The 22835-nt window shown below is 31.7% G+C and overlaps 1 protein-coding gene across 3 annotated transcripts in view; it reads right to left on the bottom strand.

Annotated features, from left to right (window-relative positions):
• Positions 1-7: 7 nt before the first annotated feature.
• Positions 8-22835, bottom strand: part of LOC132700710 (xaa-Pro aminopeptidase 1-like) — a 53862-nt gene continuing 31034 nt past the window's right edge. The window contains exons 2-11 of one of the 3 annotated variants that reach the window (XM_060668203.1): positions 10526-10743; positions 10203-10393; positions 8606-8826; positions 6505-6772; positions 4558-4837; positions 4007-4220; positions 3701-3931; positions 489-563; positions 263-438; positions 8-212 (exon numbers count right to left, since the gene is read on the bottom strand). In XM_060668203.1, the coding sequence (XP_060524186.1) occupies positions 18-212; positions 263-438; positions 489-563; positions 3701-3931; positions 4007-4220; positions 4558-4837; positions 6505-6772; positions 8606-8826; positions 10203-10393; positions 10526-10743 (2069 nt within the window). In that variant the 3' untranslated portion in view covers positions 8-17. Of the gene's footprint in view, positions 213-262; positions 439-488; positions 564-3700; positions 3935-4006; positions 4221-4557; positions 4838-6504; positions 6773-8605; positions 8827-10202; positions 10394-10510; positions 10744-22835 lie in introns of all 3 variants that reach the window. The other 2 variants (XM_060668202.1, XM_060668204.1) reach the window with 2 other exon arrangements.

Consider the following 22835-nt stretch of genomic DNA (forward strand, 5'->3'; position numbering starts at 1 on the left):
AAGTTTTCAAAGCTATATTATTCGAAAATAAAATACAAGATATTTAACATTAGCAATAACGTGTGTGGAACGAAGGCATCGCCAGAAGCTGTTTCAGGAATGTATTTTGTATTTCTCATCATCCAATAAAAACCATCCATTCTATGCTGGCGTTTTAATTCGGCCCCCACTTGCTGACGTATCTGTTCGTTATACCAATTCAGCCATTTTTTCTAAGCGAAGAAATGATTAATATTTGCGTACAACAGAAAACTTATATTACCTGATCTATGGTGAGTAATGTGAAATTAATTAACTTGACTTCATAAGGCACCAGTGAGATTATTTGGAATCCAAGGAACGTGTGACCGGAAGATCTTTGCAACCAGGGTTTTTCGACAACTTCTAACACGTTTTGCAGTCTCACGCCAAAGTAACCTTCTCGGTAGTATCCTGGTTCTAAAATTATCTATGCAAGCGGGACGTTACAAATTTTCTTTTTTACCAACCGTTCGTGAGAAAATATCCAGGCTTGAATGTTTGCTTTGCACTGGCCTCGAGATCGTACTGAACTACTATGGGAGCTAAAACAAAAAGCAAAAACCGCGTGATGCAATCTGAATGGAGGAATAATAGAAATGGGTACATAAGAGTTTGTCTTCAGAAAATTTTGTTTTCCGAGTGTAAAATTGAGTCGGTTTTGTTATTAATAAGCCTTAATTATAAAGCCTAATATAACATCAAAATTATTAATATTATTGCAAAAAAGGTTGGTATTCTATTCACTTCCTGTACCTAAGAAAAATCGACTCCCTAGGCAATAGTGCCGGTCATTTCATCGTTCTGTCCAATTAATTAATTGAGAATAATTCAATAAATAATTTTTAAGTTCGTCGGGTCTCATGGCCACGGCACTCTAATCTGATGGTCATAGAAAAAATATATTATGCAACTGACACTTTAGTTACAAGCTTGGTTAATAAACTAGTACCTGGAGAAGTATATAAAAGTGTAATATACTTTTTCTAATAAAATATACTATTAATTCCCTTTAATGATATATTAATATATATAGCATGTAAGAAAATATGAATATATTATGACACGTGGAAAATTTTCGTTATAAAAGTTGAGTTTGAGTTTAATTGGATGCAAACAGGTTTAATGTAGTTAAGCAAAAACCGAAATTTGTTTTTTTCTGGCATTATTGAAGTCCAAAAAATACGAGGGCAGTACCAAAATTTCCAGGCCTGAATATGAAAGAAACAAAGCAGAGTAACAATTTTTTATTATTTTTCAATATAATCCCCCTTAACTTCCAATACACTTATTACATCTCTTTATTAAGAACTCAATCCCTTTAAAAAATATTCTTTTGGTTTGTCTGCAAAATGAGCTAAAACAGCCTCTTTTAACTGAACTTCGTCGTTAAACCGCAGTTCACGTAAGTCTTTTTTCAAATATCCAAACAAATAATATCTATCAAAAGAATTCCTTCAAAATTCCAAAAGGTCGTGGCCATGTCCTTTTTGTTGACAGGCAGACTCTGAATTTTCTTGGACGTGCTTCACCCTTACGACGTCACTCCATTGATTTTTTTTCGATAGAGTCATAATAGAGAACCATAGTTTCATCTCCCGTCACAATAGCTTCTATCACAGGCTTCGGTTCCGACCCACAGAGTTCCATAAAAGACCGCGCACACTCGACACGGCGTTGTTTTTGAATATCCGAAAGGTTTTTAGGAACCCATTTTGCACTAACCTTATGCATACCTAAATGATCATGCAGGATTCGACGAACACTTGTATCAGAAAGCTTAATAATTTCTGAGATTTCCTTGATTTTTAAACGTCGATCATTCAATACCACCTCTTCCACAATCGCTACAATATCTTCCGTTATGACCTCCACTGGTCGACCAGTTCTTGAATCATATTCAAGGGACTCCTGCCCCATTCGAAAATGTTTTGCCCATTCTTTCACTACAGAATACGAAGGAGAACTTTGGCCGTACACACCATCCAGCCTTTCTTTAATAATTTTAGGTGCTAACCCTTCTTTTGTCAAAAACTTAATGACTGCTCTATACTCAATTTGCGTTATGTGCGACATTTTTTCGGACACGTCTTGTTTAAAATGCTGTCAATAAAAAACAATTTGACGCAAGACAATTTTTTTTTGCAGCCTACTAAGATAGATATTTAAAAGAAGACAAAGTTTTATCGTGATACTGGAGCTGCATCTATGTCAGGCAGAGAAATTTTGGCGCTAACCTCGTAGTCCGTTCTGTTCTGATCTCATTGATGTATAATTTATCATATTTTGTATTTTTGACTTCAATGGATTTTTTTTAAACATTACTTTTCATTTCTTGACAAATCAAATTAATCTGCACAGAGTTTTTAAGAAAATGGCTTTGTAAAATTAAACTTTCTCACTACAAATTACAACTAAAACATCCCACAGATGTTTTTATTTTACACATTTGTCTGAGGTTATTCTTTTAATACTATTTACTAAACTTCTGGATTCCTCCTGCGCCGATTGTTGTAGAATCAAACTTGCTGACGTTTCGCCAATCATCCTGTTGTTCGACTCAACATCAACCGACGCAGGAGGAATCCAGAGGTTTTGTAATAATATATTATGCAACAACTGCGGTAAACGGCATTTGACTCATGAGTGACCTAAAAAGTTTACCTATCGTTTACATGTTGCATACTATACTTTTTCTACGACCGTTAGTTTTTGGTTGCATTTTCGCAAAACAACACGAATACATTCACTGACAGGACCGTCAGAATTTACAAACGTCAAAATTCAAAGTGTGGGAAATATCTCCGTTTTCTTCCCGATCCGTGCGCTAAATCCCGGAAATGTCCGAAGTGGCTCGGAGTCATGGGAAACGAAACTGACGTGGTAAAGTGATGCTTCCCGCAAGCTAGATCGGTGGGTAATTACGTATTTTGCAGACGGGAGTAGAAAAATAATATTACAGTAACCTGTGGAAGTTTTTTTGAAAAGTTACTCTTTTAAATTCGCCGTTGTGCATAAGCTTAGATTTTTATTCTTTATATAGGTGCCTAATACAATTTCTGTAAATATCATTTCGAAGTAATGGGATGAGTAAGTTTCCAGGTAAGATGAATCACTTTATATTGTTTCATGTCTATGAGCCACTATATAAAGGTTGAGGTTGTCACAAAATATAAGAACCTAAAACCATATTTTTAGAACTAAGCCGAACTTTTGGAAAAAATTGATATAATAATTAAATAAAGTAAATTATAAAATAACGGATGTATAAAAAGGAAGGGTTTATTAAGTAAAAAATAAAGTACTCCCGGTCTACCTTATAGTCCAATAATAAAATGGCCATATACAGTGCCCGAGTAAATGATAATGAAATGATGTTTTTTTGTACCCTTATACATAGCAAGATGTCTAATTATGGACATAAAAACAATATCTCAGATTGTCAAAATGACGGCATCATTTTAAATATTTTTTTTAAATAGTAAAGGTGATACCTCTTTTTAAAAGTCTTTTCACGTTCTATTCTCATACTAATTTTGAAAACATTTGATTTATCAGTTTTTGAAAGTATTATTCAACCGTAGCTTAAATTAAAAACAAAAATAGAATCCTCATGTTATCAATTATTTTTTAGACGTTAAATAAGAGTTATTCATTATGTGAGGGTATAGAAGGCTCTTACATTCTCTAACACCAAGAAACGAGCCCACTCCGTGTCCCGTCTCGTGCAAATAGTCCAAACCGATTTCCCAGAGATGCCTTCTGGCCAAAACGTCGGCGTCGGCCATTTTGGTGTTGTTGGGAAAGGTCAAACTAGAAAACTTTATGTTGCCGATCAGCACCCTAGTGTAAGCTTCGACCATGATATCGTCGGGGGTTCCGAAATGGAGAGTGCGAGTTACATCCGTGGTGCCTTCTTTGAAATTGAGGTGACATTGCAGGCACACAAATGGGTAATCGAGATTCGGTTTGGCAGTGGGTTACTTACCATAATACTGTCCTCCAGATTCTACCACAACTGTGCTGTTAGTGTAAATCACAGCGTTTGTATTTTTTGTAGGAATGTAACGTGGTTGGGCTCCGTTTGGCCCAAACCCTACAATAGTTCGAAAACTGTTACCGAGACTAAGGTTTTGCTCGAATCTGTACGAATTCACTATTTCAGCTATTCTTTCTTCAGTGATTGCCTGTTCGACCTTTAACTACAAATAAAAAATATTGTCAAACAAATTACTCTTGTGCTGCACCGGTTGTTGGTATGACCATTATGAATATTAATGAAGATGAAAGGTGGGCGATTACTGCCGCTGTCTCTCCTTAATCTTCCGCACTCTTCAAAAACCCTTATTAGCACTTGGAAGAGACATTAAGGCTGTAGCGCGTATCGATCCGTAATAGAGGTCGTTTGTTTACTAATAATTATGGTTAATTCGCGTAGATTGTCTTGGCAATACAGAGACAAGAGTGGCACTACTTATTGTAGCTAATGTTTGGTGGTGGTTCCCTTTGTTCTGTTAATAGTACCGCGGTTGTACCTACCCTGTGCTGGAAGTACTTTTCTATATATGCAAAACAATCGCAGAGCGCGGCAGCGTCTTTAATGTGAGCTGTTCTCATTCCTTGCCTCTCCACTTCATTTTTGATAGCTTTGAGATAGATGATAGGCGATTGTTTCGGCAGCCGTCGGTCCTCGAAGATGTGTTCGTAAATGGCATGACTAGCGCCCTCGCTATAGACACAATGAGACGGTACCAAAATTTTTTTGTAAAGTTGCGATTTGGTGCGTAGGTCGGCCCATATATCCGAATAATTTCTTAACCTAGAAAAAAATATTAATTCTCACCACCATCATTTTTTTATGATGATGTTGATTCAACACCACTAAGCTATGTGGGTTACGTTACATATATATATATATATATATATATATATATATATATATATATATATATATATATGATGACACTATATTCCGGGATATCATCCGTTCGCTTGTTGAACTCCGACTGGAATCCTGGAGACGTTTCGCCAAAATCTCACTTGGCATCTTATATATATATATATATATATATATATATATATATATATATATATATATATATATATATATATATATATATATGTATGTATATATATATATATATATATATATATATATATATATATATATATATATATATATATATATATATATATATATTCTCACGTATTGATTCACGGATGGAAAAATGTGATGACACTATATTCCGGGATATCATCCGTTCGCTCGTTGAACTCCGACTGGAATCCTGCATCCGACTGGAATCCTGCAAATCCTGCATCCGACTGGAATCCTGCAGACGTTTCGCCAAAATCTCACTTGGCATCTTCAATGCTCGCGCTCCAAAAACAGTTCGAACACTGGCTGTAAAGGTCTCCTTCCCCTTCCCGTAAAGGTGTACGATATTCTCACGTATTGATTCACGGATGGAAAAATGTGATGACACTATATTCCGGGATATATATATATATATATATATATATATATATATATATATATATATATATATATATATATATATATATATATATATATATATATATATATAACTTTTTTCATCTTTTGCATTCAACTTGAAATTATCCTGCAACTGCGAAGTTGGTGACGTATCAGTCATTAAATTTATCATAAAAAAGTAATCCAATAATACCATGTGTTCTCAAGAGGATAACGAATTTGCCTTACAATACAGTTTAAACATAGAAGGATACGATTTTAAATGAAACGAAAGGCGACAAACTTTTTTACTATTAAGATACAAAACGTTTTCGAAAATGTTACGCTACATCTCGTACCATTTGACACCTTATGGAAAAGCCAACATCTATTCCAGGTATAACGTTTTGCATAAAAAATCAATGCCGCTCTCAGAATGGTTGTCCGAGCCTATGCTTTTCAAAAATATATAGTTGCATGAAAATTAATGAAAATTTAGCATTTTCCAAAGTCTTTTTTTTTAATGCCCTTATGTGAGGATAATACTTATTTCTCGTTATCTGTCATCACCTAGGAGTCGATTATTTTAAATTCGAACATTCTGCATATCATTACCGACTTGCAAAGTTTGCATAAATAAAGGTGACTGCAATAAACAAGGCAATATACGTCTCTTGCTGCGTCTCCAGATGGGCCCGTTGTGCCCCCAGGCCGTTCTAGAGGGCGTCCAGAATGCCGCCCCTCCTATAGAAGGTCAGCAACTCCTTTAGCCCAATACCGTGCACTGAGTCCGGATCGATCAGGGCCGTTCCGAAGACACAAAGCATTAAAGAGTCCTAATAAACCAAACCAGAAACTAAACTAAAGTAACTAAATATTTGTAATTGAAAATATTTACATCATCACTGAAAAATTCTAATCAAAATTATCACTGTACCGGACAAAGTTCAACATTATTCCCTTGGGTAAAGTCGAATGACTGTGGTTACTAGTCAAAACTATCTACTTACTGGACGGAGTCATGCCTTCTAAAGATATTGTCCGCTTGGAGATAAGACATGACGTTAAATGACTCCAACTGACTTGAATTAACATACAAGGTTATGCTTGTCATATCGAACAAGACGTAACTTCTAACAAACGGCGAAAAGGGTACGTCTCGGCCACGTAAATTCAAAAGCCACGCAACTTCGTCAAGAGAAGTGACCACCATTGCATCTGCCCCAGCCTTCTTGACAAGTCTTCTGGTTTCTTCGAGCTTAATTGTGTAGTTTTTGCCTGAAATACTGAAATAATGTAGTTTTTACCTGAAACGCATCTACACTGAATTACGAAAAGTTAGCACTTAAAGTCTGTTCATATATATAAGACAGCGACTAACTGATACGAATTAAGGAAAGACCCGGGCAAGCTGTAAGAATGAAATATAGCCGAACAGGTCCGTACTTTACGTATAATTTATTTATTTGGAGTTTTGTTAGGAAAGATACTAAACAATATTTATTTATTTATGTATGCATTTATGTTTAAATCTCAAATGAAATTAGAAATTATTTTTATTACCTACTTAAATTACTTAAAATTATTCACATAATATATCAGTATCACTATCGCTATCATCGCCTGTTCTAATTATTATTTGTTCTATATTATTAGCAATATGGATATACGATTGTTCTACTTTTTGCATATGTTTAATAGAATTTGCCCAATTTTGTGGAGGGATGTTAAAAACTTCGGTTTCTATAAGTTTGAGGACATTGGAGTTAACACGGGGAAAAACATTGTTACGACGAATGGCAGATTTCAGTTGGTGCCAAACATGTTCAATGGGATTAAATATACAGTGGTAAGGTGCAAGCCTTAAAACTGTATGCCCTAGATTTTTTGCATAATAATTACAGATGTATTCCTTTTGTAGGTTCAAGCTTTGTAGAACCTCAATTAATTGCTTTTTGGTATAATCTTTAAAATAAATGACGTTATTATACATGTAGTTTTGGATTGTTGTTTTTGTGTCACATAAGGAAGGGATTTTAGTCAACTGTCTACTGTGATAACTTGCATCGTCCATTTTAATTACGCTATTAGGAGGAATGTTTGGAATTAATTTGTTTTTAAACCAACTTTCAAATAAATCAGCGGTGGTGTCTTCATGGTAATCCAGAGAAGAATCTTTAATATTTTTCGCAGACAGAGAAAGTCCATTTGGAATAAACCATTTTTAGAACCATCATGCAAAATAGTTATTCTTTTACCTCTTTTTGATGGCGCATTAGTTTTACACTTATCAGTTGAGTAAACCCAACCCTTTTCCGCAGTATCAAAAGTGTCGAACCAGGTTTCATCTAAGTAAATAATTGACCCTTGTTGTTCTCTGTAAATCCTAATGTTTTTTAGAAATTCCATTCGCCATTTCCGAATTCTAAAAAATTCCATTAAAACTTGCCTTTTGTCAATTTTAAATCTAAAACCCATGTGTTAAATAAGGTATTTCTGTCACATTTAACACCGGTTTCATCTTTTACAAGCCGGCGCGCTTTGTTCCTCGTATAACTGGTAAATTGTATGCCGTATTATATCACTTTCATCTGCACTCGAGAAAATGTCAGCATCGCTTGTTTTTTTCGTAGCTGAAATGGGATTATTCACAATTTTCCTTACAGTTGATGTTGGAATTTTCGTCAATGTGGCCGTTTCTTCTAAAGATGCTTGCTTGCTGGCACCACGTTCAATGAGAGTAGTTATAAACATTGCTTATAGCTTCCTTAGTATCAATAGAATAGTGTTTTCTACATTTGGGCGGGAGCATCTCTTGAGATACACTAGACTCGCACATATTTTGCATAATTCGCACACGATTCAACACACGCTGTATTACACACGAAATAAGAATAATTACTAATAAAGTTAAACTAAGTAGTACACCAAACCAAAGAATATTAAACACAGGTAGGTATAACATTATTTTCTATTACGGACCACAATTTTACCTGAATTTAAATTCCGAAACTTTAAGTAATAATCTTGTTGCATTGTATGTTAATGATGGATGGATAATCCCATTCAAAAGCAATTGGTCACTTTCTTATATCTATGAACAGACCATACCTGCAAATTTAACATCTAATATAAACGCGTCCTTGCTGCGCTTTTCGCCCCTCTCTGAAGTGGGCCATATCACGTCTATTAAGCTGACGTTAAGAGCTATTAATTCGATTCCGGAACCGCTTAGTTCGGAGCTGAGCTTATTCCACATGTATTCCGAGATTAATTTTGGATTTACACCTACTCTGGCACCATTTGGAAATTCAGATTTCAACCAGTGTGACCTAAACAGAAGTAATATTTTAACAAAAACGCATAGTGTTGGGAAATAAATAATCCGTAAGAAAATGGAATGTTTCGTACATTGCTGTTGATTCCTTATCTGCAACAAAATTTAAATAATATCTTTCTTCCATAAATTAACCGATTAATTCCTGTTTGTTTAAATTTTACATTTTTGGATTTAAATGAATACTTGTACGCACTGAATATGTACTTATATATTCTTAATATATTTATACAAAGCTTATAAACTATATTATTACTTTAATAATAAAATGCCTACTTAATTTTTATAATAATAATAATAATAATATCATTTATTGCATCTACGAGAAATCTGACTTACAAGAAGTAAGGTTACTTACAAAAAAATGCAAGAAAAATTACACTATATGAAAAAAAAGCCAAAAAAACATTTTCGTTTAAAGCCTTTTACATTTTCAGATGAATTTCATAATATAACCACAGCGACTCGAGTAACTGAAATTAAGATTGGAATCATACCATTAAGACTCTCGGAATTTCTTTAAAAAAAATATAGCAGAGGTCATTTGTCTTGTTATTATTTCTTTCAATCCCTTTATAATTTAATTTTTATACTAAATTGTTTAATAAAATATTGAACATAGATTGTACTATAATCAGTTCTTTGGTTGAGAATAATTAAATAAAAAAAATAAACTGTAATTATTACCATTAACATCAACAGCTTTAAAATTAAACGAGTCTTTTACTGAAATTACATATGCAACATATTTTTTTCCAGCTATGTGCAGGAATATCAATATTTCCACCACGTTTTAATTAAATCTAACTATCTAAATTAGTTCGAAATATTTAGAAAAAGGAAATTTGGAAACTGTATCTTGATAATACTCCAGAGTTCAATTAGCTACTTATATAGGGAAGGAAGATAGGGTTGCTACTTAAACCCATCTTGAATTAGCATTTGCTAAGTAGTTAAGCAATGACCAGCTAAACTACTTCCTATATGAGTATAACATAACATTATCATGATAATTTTCATTTTCCTTTATTTAAGAGAACTTTCGTTTCACATTTAGTGGATGAATTACTCCATCATTTTTTTATGGTGTCGTCCAACGTAGGTGGCTTTACAATTTTCTTATCTATGTTATTTTATTGCATTGCCTTTTGTGATATGTTCTTGTAATGCATTTGCAATAAAGTCATATTATTATTATTATTATTATTATTATCATTATTTTTATTATTATTATTATTATTATTATTATTAAAATAATAAAACACACGATTAGCCTAAATTTGCATTTTGATTTAAGTTAACCTATTTATCAATTGTTTGAAATATTTTGAAAATATTTCAAACAATTGATAAATAGGTTAACTGCATTACCTTGTTGGAATGTTTCTCAGTCCTTCCCTAAATAGCAACCAATGGCAGTGCATTTCTTCGTCCGCCTGAAGATGGTATCTCCCGTCAGTCCAGAGCGCAGCTTTATCCAGAGTGATGATGGCGTCACCGTAGCTGCCGCTAAATCCTGAAATGTACTCCCGTCTCCTTTCGTATTCTTCTATTTCAACACTCTGCAATTGGAATCAAGAGTAACCAGTCAAAGCATCATTTTCCATTTAAAACAATGCTACATTTACTTTCAACGATCGCGATATGCGAAATTACGCAACAAACATCCATATACTTACCCGACTTCAACCCACCTGATGTTCGTCACTTGACGTGACTATGTAACCTTGTATTGGCTGAGTGCCTAAAACAACTTCCGACTGCATTTTTTCCCTCAAAGTAGACAATCGCTGGGTCGTGTCTACTCTTCGAGTTGGCTGAATGGCGTTACCGCGAGTGGAACACGCTTTACGAAGTCTACCTTTGAGTAGCAACTCTTCATCATAAGCGATAGTCAAAGTTAATATGGAATCTAGAAATTGCAAACAAAACAATACTTATCAAAATGAGCAACTTAATTGTCAATTATAAATTATATAAACGAAATATTACTTTCAAATCATACGATTTTTAGAATATTTTTTGACGTGAACCTTGAATGAATTAAATGAGTCACCTGTTTTAGTACAATATACCAAGAAACTTAGTTTTATCAGGCTAGTTGCGTATGAAAAGCTATCATTTTTCAGTTGTGGAAATAATTTTAATCTATTACACCTCTTAATATACCAATTAATATTGACAAAGTTCGAGATAATTATTTGTTTGTTTGTTTATAAGAAACCCCATTTTTTCAATTTATCACCCTGAATTTTGAAAACTCTGAATTTCTGGACTAAAAATGTTTTTAATATTTTTTAGCAAGTAATCGCCATTATAAAAATATCTCAACACCCTGTATGGGGGTTAATTAAAGCGGTGAATACGCTTTCTTATTATTCCAGAATTATTATTTTTTACTTATATCCACGATATCTTTCTTCTATAGTTTAAATTATTCATATATTTTTGTATTTAAATATTAATTATTTATTAAAACTCAGCATTTCAAGATATTTACTCAATGTTTTATTTTGCTTGTTATGACATACGTAGTAATGCTAAATTTATGACGCTTAATAATTTCACATATTAACATAATTATTTTTTTTAATGGATACATATATTACTTATTGCAATAAACCATTTTTTGTCCTTTTTTGGTTTGTTGACCAAATTCTGACAAATATTGAAACGCGAACAGAATGTGCGCCTCACCTTTATCGTTCCGCTTGCCTAAAATGTCGAAGGGAAGCCGGGTCGAACCCCACTAGCAATTTTACGCATTTGGATCCGTCGACAGCCCTTAAAACGATTCAAGGGTGCTTTTACCTCCTTGTCGTTATGGTTTCTTGTCAATTTCGCCCTTCATGTCCTAAATTTAGACTCCTACGCGTTGGACTGAATGGCATTTGCCGAGGGGTAGTAAACCCCCGTGGTCCCTCTTGGTAATTTATCCCATGGCAAATTTATCAACTCAAAATTTCAAAAGATTATTTTTTAACAGAAAAGCTTTATTAAAAAAACTATACCTTTTTTTCTATTTTTTTACTTTTTTAATATTTTCTTCTGACGCATCTGATACTGAAGAAATGTTAATTCATTTTTTCATTCTTATAAGAAAAATAATTAAATTCAATCATTACAAATTTAAATAAATTAAAACAGAAAGATTAAATATTTATGTAGGACTAATAGAGAAATAAAACCTCACTAAAACTAAATGGCCTTTTTTATTTTAATTAAGATGATGTACATGACGGTATTTACTAGCTCCTATTAAAAGGGGGCTCAATATAAAACTGATTGAGGTTTTTCGGAACGTGTGGATCGATAAACTAGTAGCATTAGCACGCCTTGACGTATGGATCAGGACATAACCAAATTAAATGCCTACGCAAATGATTATATGTCTAAAATTCAACGAATAAATGATCAAACATTAGATACAGTTTCGGAAGGCCCACTTTTGAACATTGATTTAAAATTATAACAAAATATCTCCACGATTTGAAAGCGCTCTGGAGAAAAGCGAATTCTGTCGCTACCAAAACGAGCGTAAAATATCTTATCCGATAGTAATGGACAAAGTAAGATATTGGTTTTGCGATGAAATGAATTTTATCAATTTACAACATTTGTATTTGTGTGTGTATTTTTTTGTAAACGAAAAAAAAGTCTAGGGACTCTCGTCATGTTACACAAAGGAAGTTGACAATAAGCTTTATAAATTCATTACAGTAATAAAATACAATTTTTTTAAATTTGCATTTAAATTTTCTACATTCCAGATATTTATAAAAACGGCTTATTCTGGTTTCATAACTTCATAACGAGCACTTTTTCTACGTAAGAAAAATCTTCACACTTTTTCATATTCCAATCTCTTCAATAAAATAAATAATTTGTAACTGTCAAAAGACTTACAGAACCACGAAATTTCAAGTTTTAAAGTATGCATAGTTGGATGTATGTATTTCTCAATATGTTTGCTCAGGTATCCACAAGCTTTCTATTTTTCTTGAAGATAGGTTTGAATTTCTGAAACCTATTTGACACAAGTTATAACACATTAATGCTCAATGTTAAGAATAATTTCTTGTATAAAAAAATGTAAGAAAATAAAAGTTGAAGTATGAACATTTAAAATTAAATTAAGTTATTAAAAGAAAAGATAAATCAATTTTAACTTAACACACCATATACAAACACGGTCATGATGAGAAACGCTAAAATATCGCCTTATAGAAATCTTCAAATGCTATCAAATATCAGAATGCATCCAGCAGACCAACAGCCTAACGATAGAACTACATGTTTAACTGTGTTTCTACAAGAGACCGCGTTAATGGAAGCGAGATCGAAGAAAAGACACGAGGGAACACTAGTTGCTTGTAATGCCGCACCTCCCGCCCTTTCTGTCGTCCTAGTAAAATGTTACGTCATTCTATTGTTCTAAGTCTCAACCCTTTCCTCCTACGAGCTAGAGACAGATTTGAACCACAATCAATCAATAAATAAATCCCTTTGCTTAAAGTTGATTTAGATTTAATTATTTTATTGCAGTGTTATCAGCGTTGCAATTCAAAGCACCATAAAGTGCAAAATTATGGAGCCCCAATAATTCAAACAACTAATAGTAAATTATTTTTATAATTTGTAATTTTATTTATTAATTTTCCTTATCTTAAGCGGATAGATCACGTTCCTTTTTATGAGTATTTTAGTTTCATGTGTCCAGCATCTATTGGACAACACCCTATATAATATTATACATAATGGTTTTGCCGTTCCGCACAATCAACACGGGTCAAATTTTGAAATTTTCTTTAAATGTGACACCGAAAACTGAAAATGTAGGTCAGCCAAGATTTACAGCAGCAGGCTGAAAATCGACGTCAACAACATAACAGGAAAACATGAGATACGAGACGTGAAAAGTAAACAACTGAGGGGGTAAATGGAAATTAACGGAGTTGTTTCTGCTAATCAAAATGTATTATTTTAATTGATTACGCTCGTAGATTTACAGTTTACACATTAAACTAAAGAATTTCAAAACTAAGTGAAAAAAAGATAAAATTATAACTGAAGTAATTTACTTAATTAAAAAAACTAAAAATCGTGTAGCAATACAAAAATAAACGTAGAGATATCTGTGCTTACTTCTAATGCGCATTTGAAAGCGAATTTTGTAGGGCAAAATCAATAATTATGTTTAGGTTGTTTGTGTCATCTTTTGTAGAAAAATGCGACTTCCTGTCCTAAATTACCTACCGATATTTATTCCAATGAAAAGAAGGTATAATAATTCTCCCTTTGCTATTGAACGAATCAGTCATTGTTTTAAATGTATAGAAATGTAAATACAAGGATTTCCTGTCAATGTTAGTTTTACTGTGCAAGAAAATGATTAAAGATGTTGCAGAATGATCTCTTTCTATTTTAAAAAGGAAATACCCACCATATGACAGAATTTTGATGCAATATGGACAAAATTAGTTGAATAAGGTGAAAACAGCAAGGAAAATCCTTGATCGGAGAAGCAAAACTGCCATGTCCTTTTAGTTAAGAACAACGAAATTGTTTGTTTTCTTTTATGGGAAGGCATAACCGCCAAGTTCATTTACTTGAGAGCGATGAAATTGTTGGAGAAGAAAATACTTGAAAAGTATAAAACAGTACGCCACAGAGCAGAAGAATATTTTTGTGTCTGGATGAGACGTTATGTAGCACCAGCAATGTGACAAGATGAAAATATTGATAGAGCTCGTCAACCTTTCATCGAAGGGGGCCCTAATTAAATGCCATCGGTAAAAGGAAGAGGCTAAGTTGTACACGTTGGAAGCGAATTTGGATTATGAAACTATTAAATTTAATGTAATAATAAATTTCGTTTACATTTTTTTACATTCCATACGCAAACCTTTCGTATATTTATACATATTATTTATATAATTAACCTAAAATTAAGTGGTCCTGCATTTGTAAAAAGGGTCAAATTTCACTGCCAAACTATTGAATTAGAATAAGTTGTTGACATTTATTACTTACTTATTTACTAATTTATTGTTATGGGTTATCTCAATTATGTTTCATGAAATTAAATATGCCGTCAACAAAATGATCATGGCCTGCTTGATTTTTGAGATACAGAGTGAAATCCAAAACAATTGATTTTAGGACCACTCTGGTATCTCCGTTGTCTTTTTAAGTTTTTGAAGCGTTTAAAAAATGTTTTTATATGATTTTCCCAAAATCCAAAAATGGATAGGTACCAACGGATTTGTAAGATGGATTATATGCAAATTAAAGTATATAAAACACGATACGAGTCTGTAGCAGAACTTTGAGGGACAAGATTTAACTTTAGAAACTCTACGAAGGTGGCCAATAATTTTTTTCAATACCTATTATAAAATTAGAAAAATGTGCGATTTTTGCATTCGAGAAAATGGTTTCCAATTTGAACAACAGTTTTAGGTATAATAAATATTACGTTACTATCCCTTAGATATAGTAAAAACAAAATAATAAAATTATTACAAATAGTAGTTCATAACGTATAAAACCGTTTTAAATAATTGAATTTTAAAGTATTAAGTTTCTTGTATGTTAATAATTGAATACTTGGATATTGTATTTAATAGATTAGTCATGGCCTACTACTACAAATTAAATAAAATTTGAAAAAAAAATTAGGGTAATTTTCAAAACAACTTTATACTAATATATATTCCTGAAAAGCTTAAATGATTTCCAATAAATGTAAACAATAATATATAGGGCGTTCCATTTAAAAAATACATAAATTTGCTTAAAAACTAAAAAATGGTTAGAGCAAGTAAAAAACAAACTACGCCACTGGATTCTACGAAAAAACTCCTACATAAGCATTTTTTAAACTCTTCAATCACTCGTAAGATAACGGAGATACGGAGGTGGTCCGAAAGTCAATAGTTTTGAAGTTCACCCTGTATCTCAAAAACCAAGAGATGATAATTTTGTTGACGGCATCTTTAATTTCACAAAAAAGTAGAACAGTGTCTAGTAAACTACGATTTTAAAAATAAATGAGATACATCGTAAAAGTGTCCAAAATGGGATGCAGTGTACAACTGTAAATAACTAAATAAGATGTTTTAATAATATTTTCACTTAATAGTAAACAATATAAAGACTGAATAAACAATAAACACACCGGAAAAGTATTTTATATATTCAAATAGAATCTACATAGCAGAAAACGATCGTTTACCAATATTTATGAATTTTTAATAGCAAATAACATGAATCTATTACTTCTATTCAAGCACAATGTTAAATTTAGTGAGAGGCTGGAAAATGAGCTGGACTCATTACGGTTACTGGGACCCTAGCTAATAATGTTATTTATTATAGGTGGTATTTGGAAAAAAATCTTTTTAAAATTTTAACACTTCTAGTGTGTCATTTTCTTCCACCAAAGATGCTTCCACAAACAAAATCACACCAAAGATGCTTCCACCATTCTATGAGGATTTTAGTTAATAAATATCATATTATATCTACAAATAGCCTATTTAACTTATAGGATAACTGGAGGTCAATATCCGCATGAAAGTTATGTTCCTGTTGGAAACTAAATATTTAAGGTAGGTAATCCGCCACAAATTCATTTCACACGTTGTTATCGGTTCTATAAACAACAGAAATGTTTTCGTTGGGATGTTGGTTGCGGTATGTTGTTTGTTTATACATGACTTACATCCCATGCCGTTGTACAAAACAATTTAACAGGAAAATATAATAATTCAGCTCCGGATAATTAGACCGGTTCAATATAGAAGTGTGGTGGAGGGGCAGTGCCATTTTCTCTTTTTCCGAAGACAGGATAGCAGAATGAATGGGGACGTTTTAAGGATGGCATTATATTAGGGGAGGAAAAATGTGTGAAGGTGCTACGTTTATTGGAAATCGTTTGGCGAAAACGTTTGAGCCCACGGCAGCTGCTGTAGTATTGGAAAATAACAGGAAGGCAAGAATTATAAGAGATTTTGGACTGACTGGTGCATACTCAAATTTATATGGGCGATTTTATTCGAATTTAGTTTTACACTTTTTTTATTATTATTATTATAAATGAAATACATAATTAATGTTAAAAGAAATTTTGCTTTGCTTTTGATTAAGATATCAAATCAATTTAAAATTGCATATATTATATATAGAGACAAAGAAATACAAACCAAAGGCTCGTATTATTTTCTGGTAGTTATTTGTAAATTAAAATGATCAATTGGACCCGCCTTCATAATTGTTATACAGAGTTTTAAACTGTACATATTTCGGGTGCTAAGCAACACTCTGACAGCAGCGGTTTATTAAATAAATATAACTAATATAAAATTGTTATCAGGGAAGCTGTAATTAATTAAGTTTTTAATGACTTTGAATTTCGAAGTTTTTTGAGGGTTCGTGAATAAAATTCAATTTTAATCCACTCAAAATACGTTGATTGCTGTGCCACAATAAAAAAAAACTTTTCCTTAACTACAAGTTATACGGGGTTACGCACTATATTGCATGGAATATTGCGACATTCAAAAAATTTTACTTTTTAAAATAAATTTTAGATTATACAGCTCATTCAAAAATTGGTAAAAGTATATAATTCTTAAATAGTAAAGTAATGAAGTATGTCATAATAAGATTTGTGATATATGTTTTAAGTAATTGTCGTTTTCAAAATTATAATCTAATTTAAATGTTTCAAATACGTAATACGTATGTATATAATAATATGTATTACGTATTACGTATTTGAAACATTTAAATTAGATTAAAATTTTGAAACCAAAATGACTTAAAACATATATCACAAATCTCATTACGGCAGAAACTTAATTACTTACTTACTTTTGAAAGTCACAATATTCTATGCCATATAGTGCGTAACCCCGTACAACTGGACAGTTAAGGAAAAGTTTTTTTTTATTGTGGCAGTAATCAACGTATTTTGAGTAGATAAATTCGAGAACCCTACCAAAACTTTTAAAATCAAAGATATTAAGAACTTAATTAATTACCACTGATTATAATTTTATATTTATATTTGACAATTATGAATGCAGGTTGTCCAATTGATCATTTTAATTTTCAAATAATTGTACCAAGAGAAATATAATCCCATAAAATGATACTGCTCTGTTTGGGGCTGTTTCGCGCTATTTTATTGCATTTAGCTCTTTTTTTATGTATATTGTTACATTTTTCGACTTCCCAAAAAATTCGGAAATTTTCATTTTATTGTTTTTTATTTTGTTTAATATTTCTTTTTATTACACCTGCCTCCATATAAGAGTGAGCATATTAGCTTTGCACAGCGTTATCATTTTTGTAGAAGTATTATTATTATTAATTGTTAGTATCACCTACACTTGATATTGGATTTTTTTTTATATCGACAATCAGCAAACATTTTTAACTTACAAATTTTCCAAATTTAAGTCTGCTCAGCAGCCATGTTTTTTGAAATAAATTTTATTATTTTTCAATACTGGATAACACAAAAAAATAGGAAGCCTCTATAACTATTAAACAGTTGAAGATAAAGATTTAAAGTACCCCTCACTTTTCATATGCAAAATGACTTTCGTATAATTTGAAAAAAAATTAATATGTTTTTTATTGTTATATGCCTAATTCGATATAACGGTACTCAATGTTGGACAAAGAGAAATTTTTATAATTTTCCTGTCATTTTAACAACATTATCAATAAAAACCTAACTTCTTTGACAAAATTGTTATGCAAAAATTTGTTTATTGAATGATGTTTTAAATGTGAGATTCATTTGCATAAAGGGTGAACCAAAATATTTATATAGAGATTTACTTTATTATAATTGAAAAGTATGCAAAATTATTACCCTTCATTTTGGACCGATGTTATAACAAAAAAAATAAATAAACAAAATTATATATCGATAGCCAAAAAAAAAAAGATGCAACATAACATATTGTTTGGACCGTGTAGGTATTATGGGATGTGATGGAGATTTTCTATAATTTTGTTGAAATTTTGTCCAAATATGCAGAGACTACGTGCAGAATTATTTTGCGCTAACCTGTATGTCAATAATTAAAGAGTTTTCTTCTACTTATTTTTTCTACAAAAAATGCATACTTTTTAAATATAAAGGTTTATAAAAAATATTTCATCAACATAAACAATAATATCTTTTATAGTATAGGTATTATTATTATATTATGTATTTTATAGTATTATTAATCCTTATGACATTTAATTTTAATAATAACAATTACAAAAATACTATAAAAAAATTAGTTTGTTTTCAAGATACACTTTCAATGAAAATGAAAAATGAGTTTTACATTTTTTTAATCAACATATAATAAGAGAAATGCGTCCATGAAAATTTGGTCAAAAGGTAAGGTTTTTTTTTATAATGGGTGGGCTATTGTTAAAATTACAGGAAAAATATTAAGACACTCCTTTGTCCAATTTTGAGCACTGATATTTCGAAAACTGGATATAGGATCGAATTGGGCCCATGAAGAGTTTTGCTCAGAACGTTAAATCGGATATCCATTTTGCACCCTTTTGCATTTCTTAATTTTAATTATTATTGTATCTAGATGGATTTGTCCTCCACAAATGTTTTGTAATAGGATAATTTAGTGATAGGAAAATTTCTAAATGTCGAAACTAGTTCACTTGGTCAAAAACATGAGCTGACATTTTTTTAAACCGCGGTTGTTATGATTAATTAACAGCCTAAGCTGATATTATTGCCAATGTGTAAAAAAAATAGTTTGGTAAGTATTTTCTTGTTTTCGTAAATAATTTATCCGAATAATTAGTTAAAACTGCAGAGACCAACGTTTTAACAAATTTGCGTGATGAGTATGTCTTTGGAAATTCTGAAATCTAATTGTAGAATTTAACAATAGACATCTACAGTAAGACGTCTTGAAGTGTGTGTTCAAATTGATCATAGAAATTGCATTAAAATCGGTTAAATCGGTTTAAATATATTAATAAAAAATTCATATATCTCGGAGATGAAACATTTTCTCATCCATGTTCATATGAACTTTTTGTCATATTGTTTTGAATTGCCATTGTCCCTTCAACTCTTGATACATTCTGTAGGATCGTAGCTAAACAAAGATGCTTTAAGTTATCTTTTTGAAATGAGAAATTTATTGTCGTCGCGATTGTTTGCAATAACGCATTCCTTTAAAAAATGTGAACGAGTAAATAATCTATTTGCACCAATAAGACGTAACAAAATATTGCGCTCAATTTTGATGGCATGCGTGGTTGTAATTTGGAATAACGTTTCGTCGTTTCGCTTATTTTTTGACATAAATTAAAGTTTCTGACATGAAAATCTTACTCTTATTGTCTATATAAAACTGATATGCAATTATGGAAATTAAGGATGTCGAACTTTTGTATACTTTTATGAAAGGAATAGTAAAACTCGTTTTTAAATTTATACGCAGCGCCCTTTTGCCGTTCAATTTCACAATCCACGCCAACGGCTGTTCTCCTGATAAGGGAGAATCCCAACGTTCATCCCGAAGGGGCCCCATCGGCAACACGACGCTGCGCGTAGAATCAACTCCTTCGCGACCCAGAGCAAAACACAACCCCACACTGCTTTGCATTCTACGAAGGCGACGAAAACCGTCTTCCGGTTGTGAATGCCGTTTAAAGATTGGGCCATAAACAATTAGCCTTTTTAGGAAATTTGGGTGTTATATTTACATTATATTGTTAACGTCGATAAACAAACGTATAGGTCAAAATTCCTCATCGGCGAATTAATAATATTTACTCACTATTGTTATTGTTATTGTGCATTTTAGAAATGTTGTTAAGACTTTAAAAAGTCGTGGAGGATTTTTATGTAAATACACTCTACTGACCAATTGATTATCACAACTGATATACACTATTTCAAAAATTCTCTTGTAAAAAAAGAAAGAACAAAAACTTTAGTTGAGTCGATGAGTACATGTGGTTCCGGCATGTTTATCTAGTTAAACTTCCTAGGGGTTTGCAATAATTTTATAGTGTTAAAACAAATTTCTAAAAGTAAAGGTTGCATGGCAATCAATAAGCTGTCTGCTCTGGGAGGATAATTTTGTGAAAATTATCTTAACATTTCAAAAGAAAAATAAGGCTTATTTATTTAATGCCTTGTTTATAACAAGGTATAGAGGAGTTAAATGTCATTAGTTTATAACAAAGGCTACCGGGTGGCCCACCAAGTATTATTGACAAATTCTTTCAGAAAAAGTTTACCCAAGAATCTGTTCTCCGCACTTTGGTTTTTGTATAAAATTAATAATAAATTTTAAGTTTAAAAAGTTTTACTTCATTGATTAATTTTCTTGTTTGGAAACTAGGAAATTATTAAATTCTTATCAACACTTGCGTAGGCCTATGCATTTTGATATTTTAAACATCACATAGCATGTCACACATTTTCCCCAGCTATGTAAATCTAAAGTGGTTTTTGCTAGTTCATTCACTGGCTTAATAGTTTGATCAAAATTTTTTGAATACAATTTTATTCATTTGGGTTCATATAAGTTCCATATGATGCGGCGGCAAGTATTACAGAGTGGTTTTTAGATTAAATTTGCTTTGCCTAGCAGTTTTGTCTTTGATAAATTCAAACTTAATTTGTAAGCTAGTTTTGATGAGTTCATTGTCATCTCAAAGTTGCACTGTGCGAATAATAACTGCACTGTCATAGCTATTAGGTACCGAATCAACCATCAATCATTTCACCATGTTCAAAAACATTCAAATTTATGTCCTCACGGAAAAACAAAAGAAATAAACATTTTTGTTTATAACTTTCATTTGCGCTATTAGTTTTTTTATAGCAATAAAAATAATACCGCTTCGCGCGCCGAGCCAACATAATAATAAATCCCAATGTTTTGGGCTCTCTCCCCTTTCAAGTTAATTTGAGAATGAGGCACAAGAAGCTGCAAATTTTCGATATCTCTTGACAGACTATGCGGCCCTGGTAGCTTGTTGACGTCATCTGCAAGAATTCCTCCGACCGGGTTTCAAAGGGACAATGACCCGCGCATTGTAAAAAAGGCCCGAAGGTAACGGAAAAAGGATGTCAAAATTCAGGAAATTATGACATTAAAATTTAAAAGTAGGGACTTATAAACAAAATTTGAAAGAATCAACTTGTTTCACTATTCTGAAAGTGCACGCACATTTTTGAATATTTTTATAAAGATAAATTATTGATATATTTTTTAAGATAATTGCGAAAAGCTGGACAATAGTTTTAGAGTTTAAATGATAAATTCATTCCATAGATGTTTTAATCGAAATGCTTTTATGGATCAAATGTTTACATTATATGACAACAATGTTTTACTAATTTTGATCGTTCTTTCACCTGCGCTAACTAATTAAACATTAATTAATTAGTTAAATCCGAATAAGTTCCTTAGGTTTTGTGCATACACTGCGAGTAAGTTATCTTATTTTATATGGAGTTTCACTATACTAACTATGCTTGCGAATCTTTTCTAGATATTTGCTTGGTCTAATATGTAATAGTCAAAATTTTCAGTCCTCATTTAAGCTCGTGACTTAAAAAAAGGGATTTATTGTATTGCATGTATTTTTTGTAAAATGATTATCAATATAAATAAATCAGTATAAATCAGCTCTAATACTTATTGCAATTATTGAGGACCGTGTATCTAATCTTAATAATTATTATATGATTATGATAATTATATTATGATATGAAAAAAAATAAGGTATGGAAAAAATAATATTCACGTTATCAAAAAAGAATGTAACCCAGAAGACTTTGTTTTCGTAAATTAAATTTTTCTGTCTCAATTTAGTGCAGTATTTACTGATTTTATAGTAGTTGAGTAGTTTAATACAAAATAAATTTAGAAAATTTCCGAATGTCATTATGAATTGCTTTAAACTGTATGAAAATTATCACTCATAGTTATATAG

The sequence above is a fragment of the Cylas formicarius genome, unplaced genomic scaffold (genome assembly GCF_029955315.1).
Source record: "Cylas formicarius isolate icCylForm1 unplaced genomic scaffold, icCylForm1.1 PGA_scaffold_4__25_contigs__length_36172078, whole genome shotgun sequence".
Taxonomy (NCBI): domain Eukaryota; kingdom Metazoa; phylum Arthropoda; class Insecta; order Coleoptera; family Brentidae; genus Cylas; species Cylas formicarius.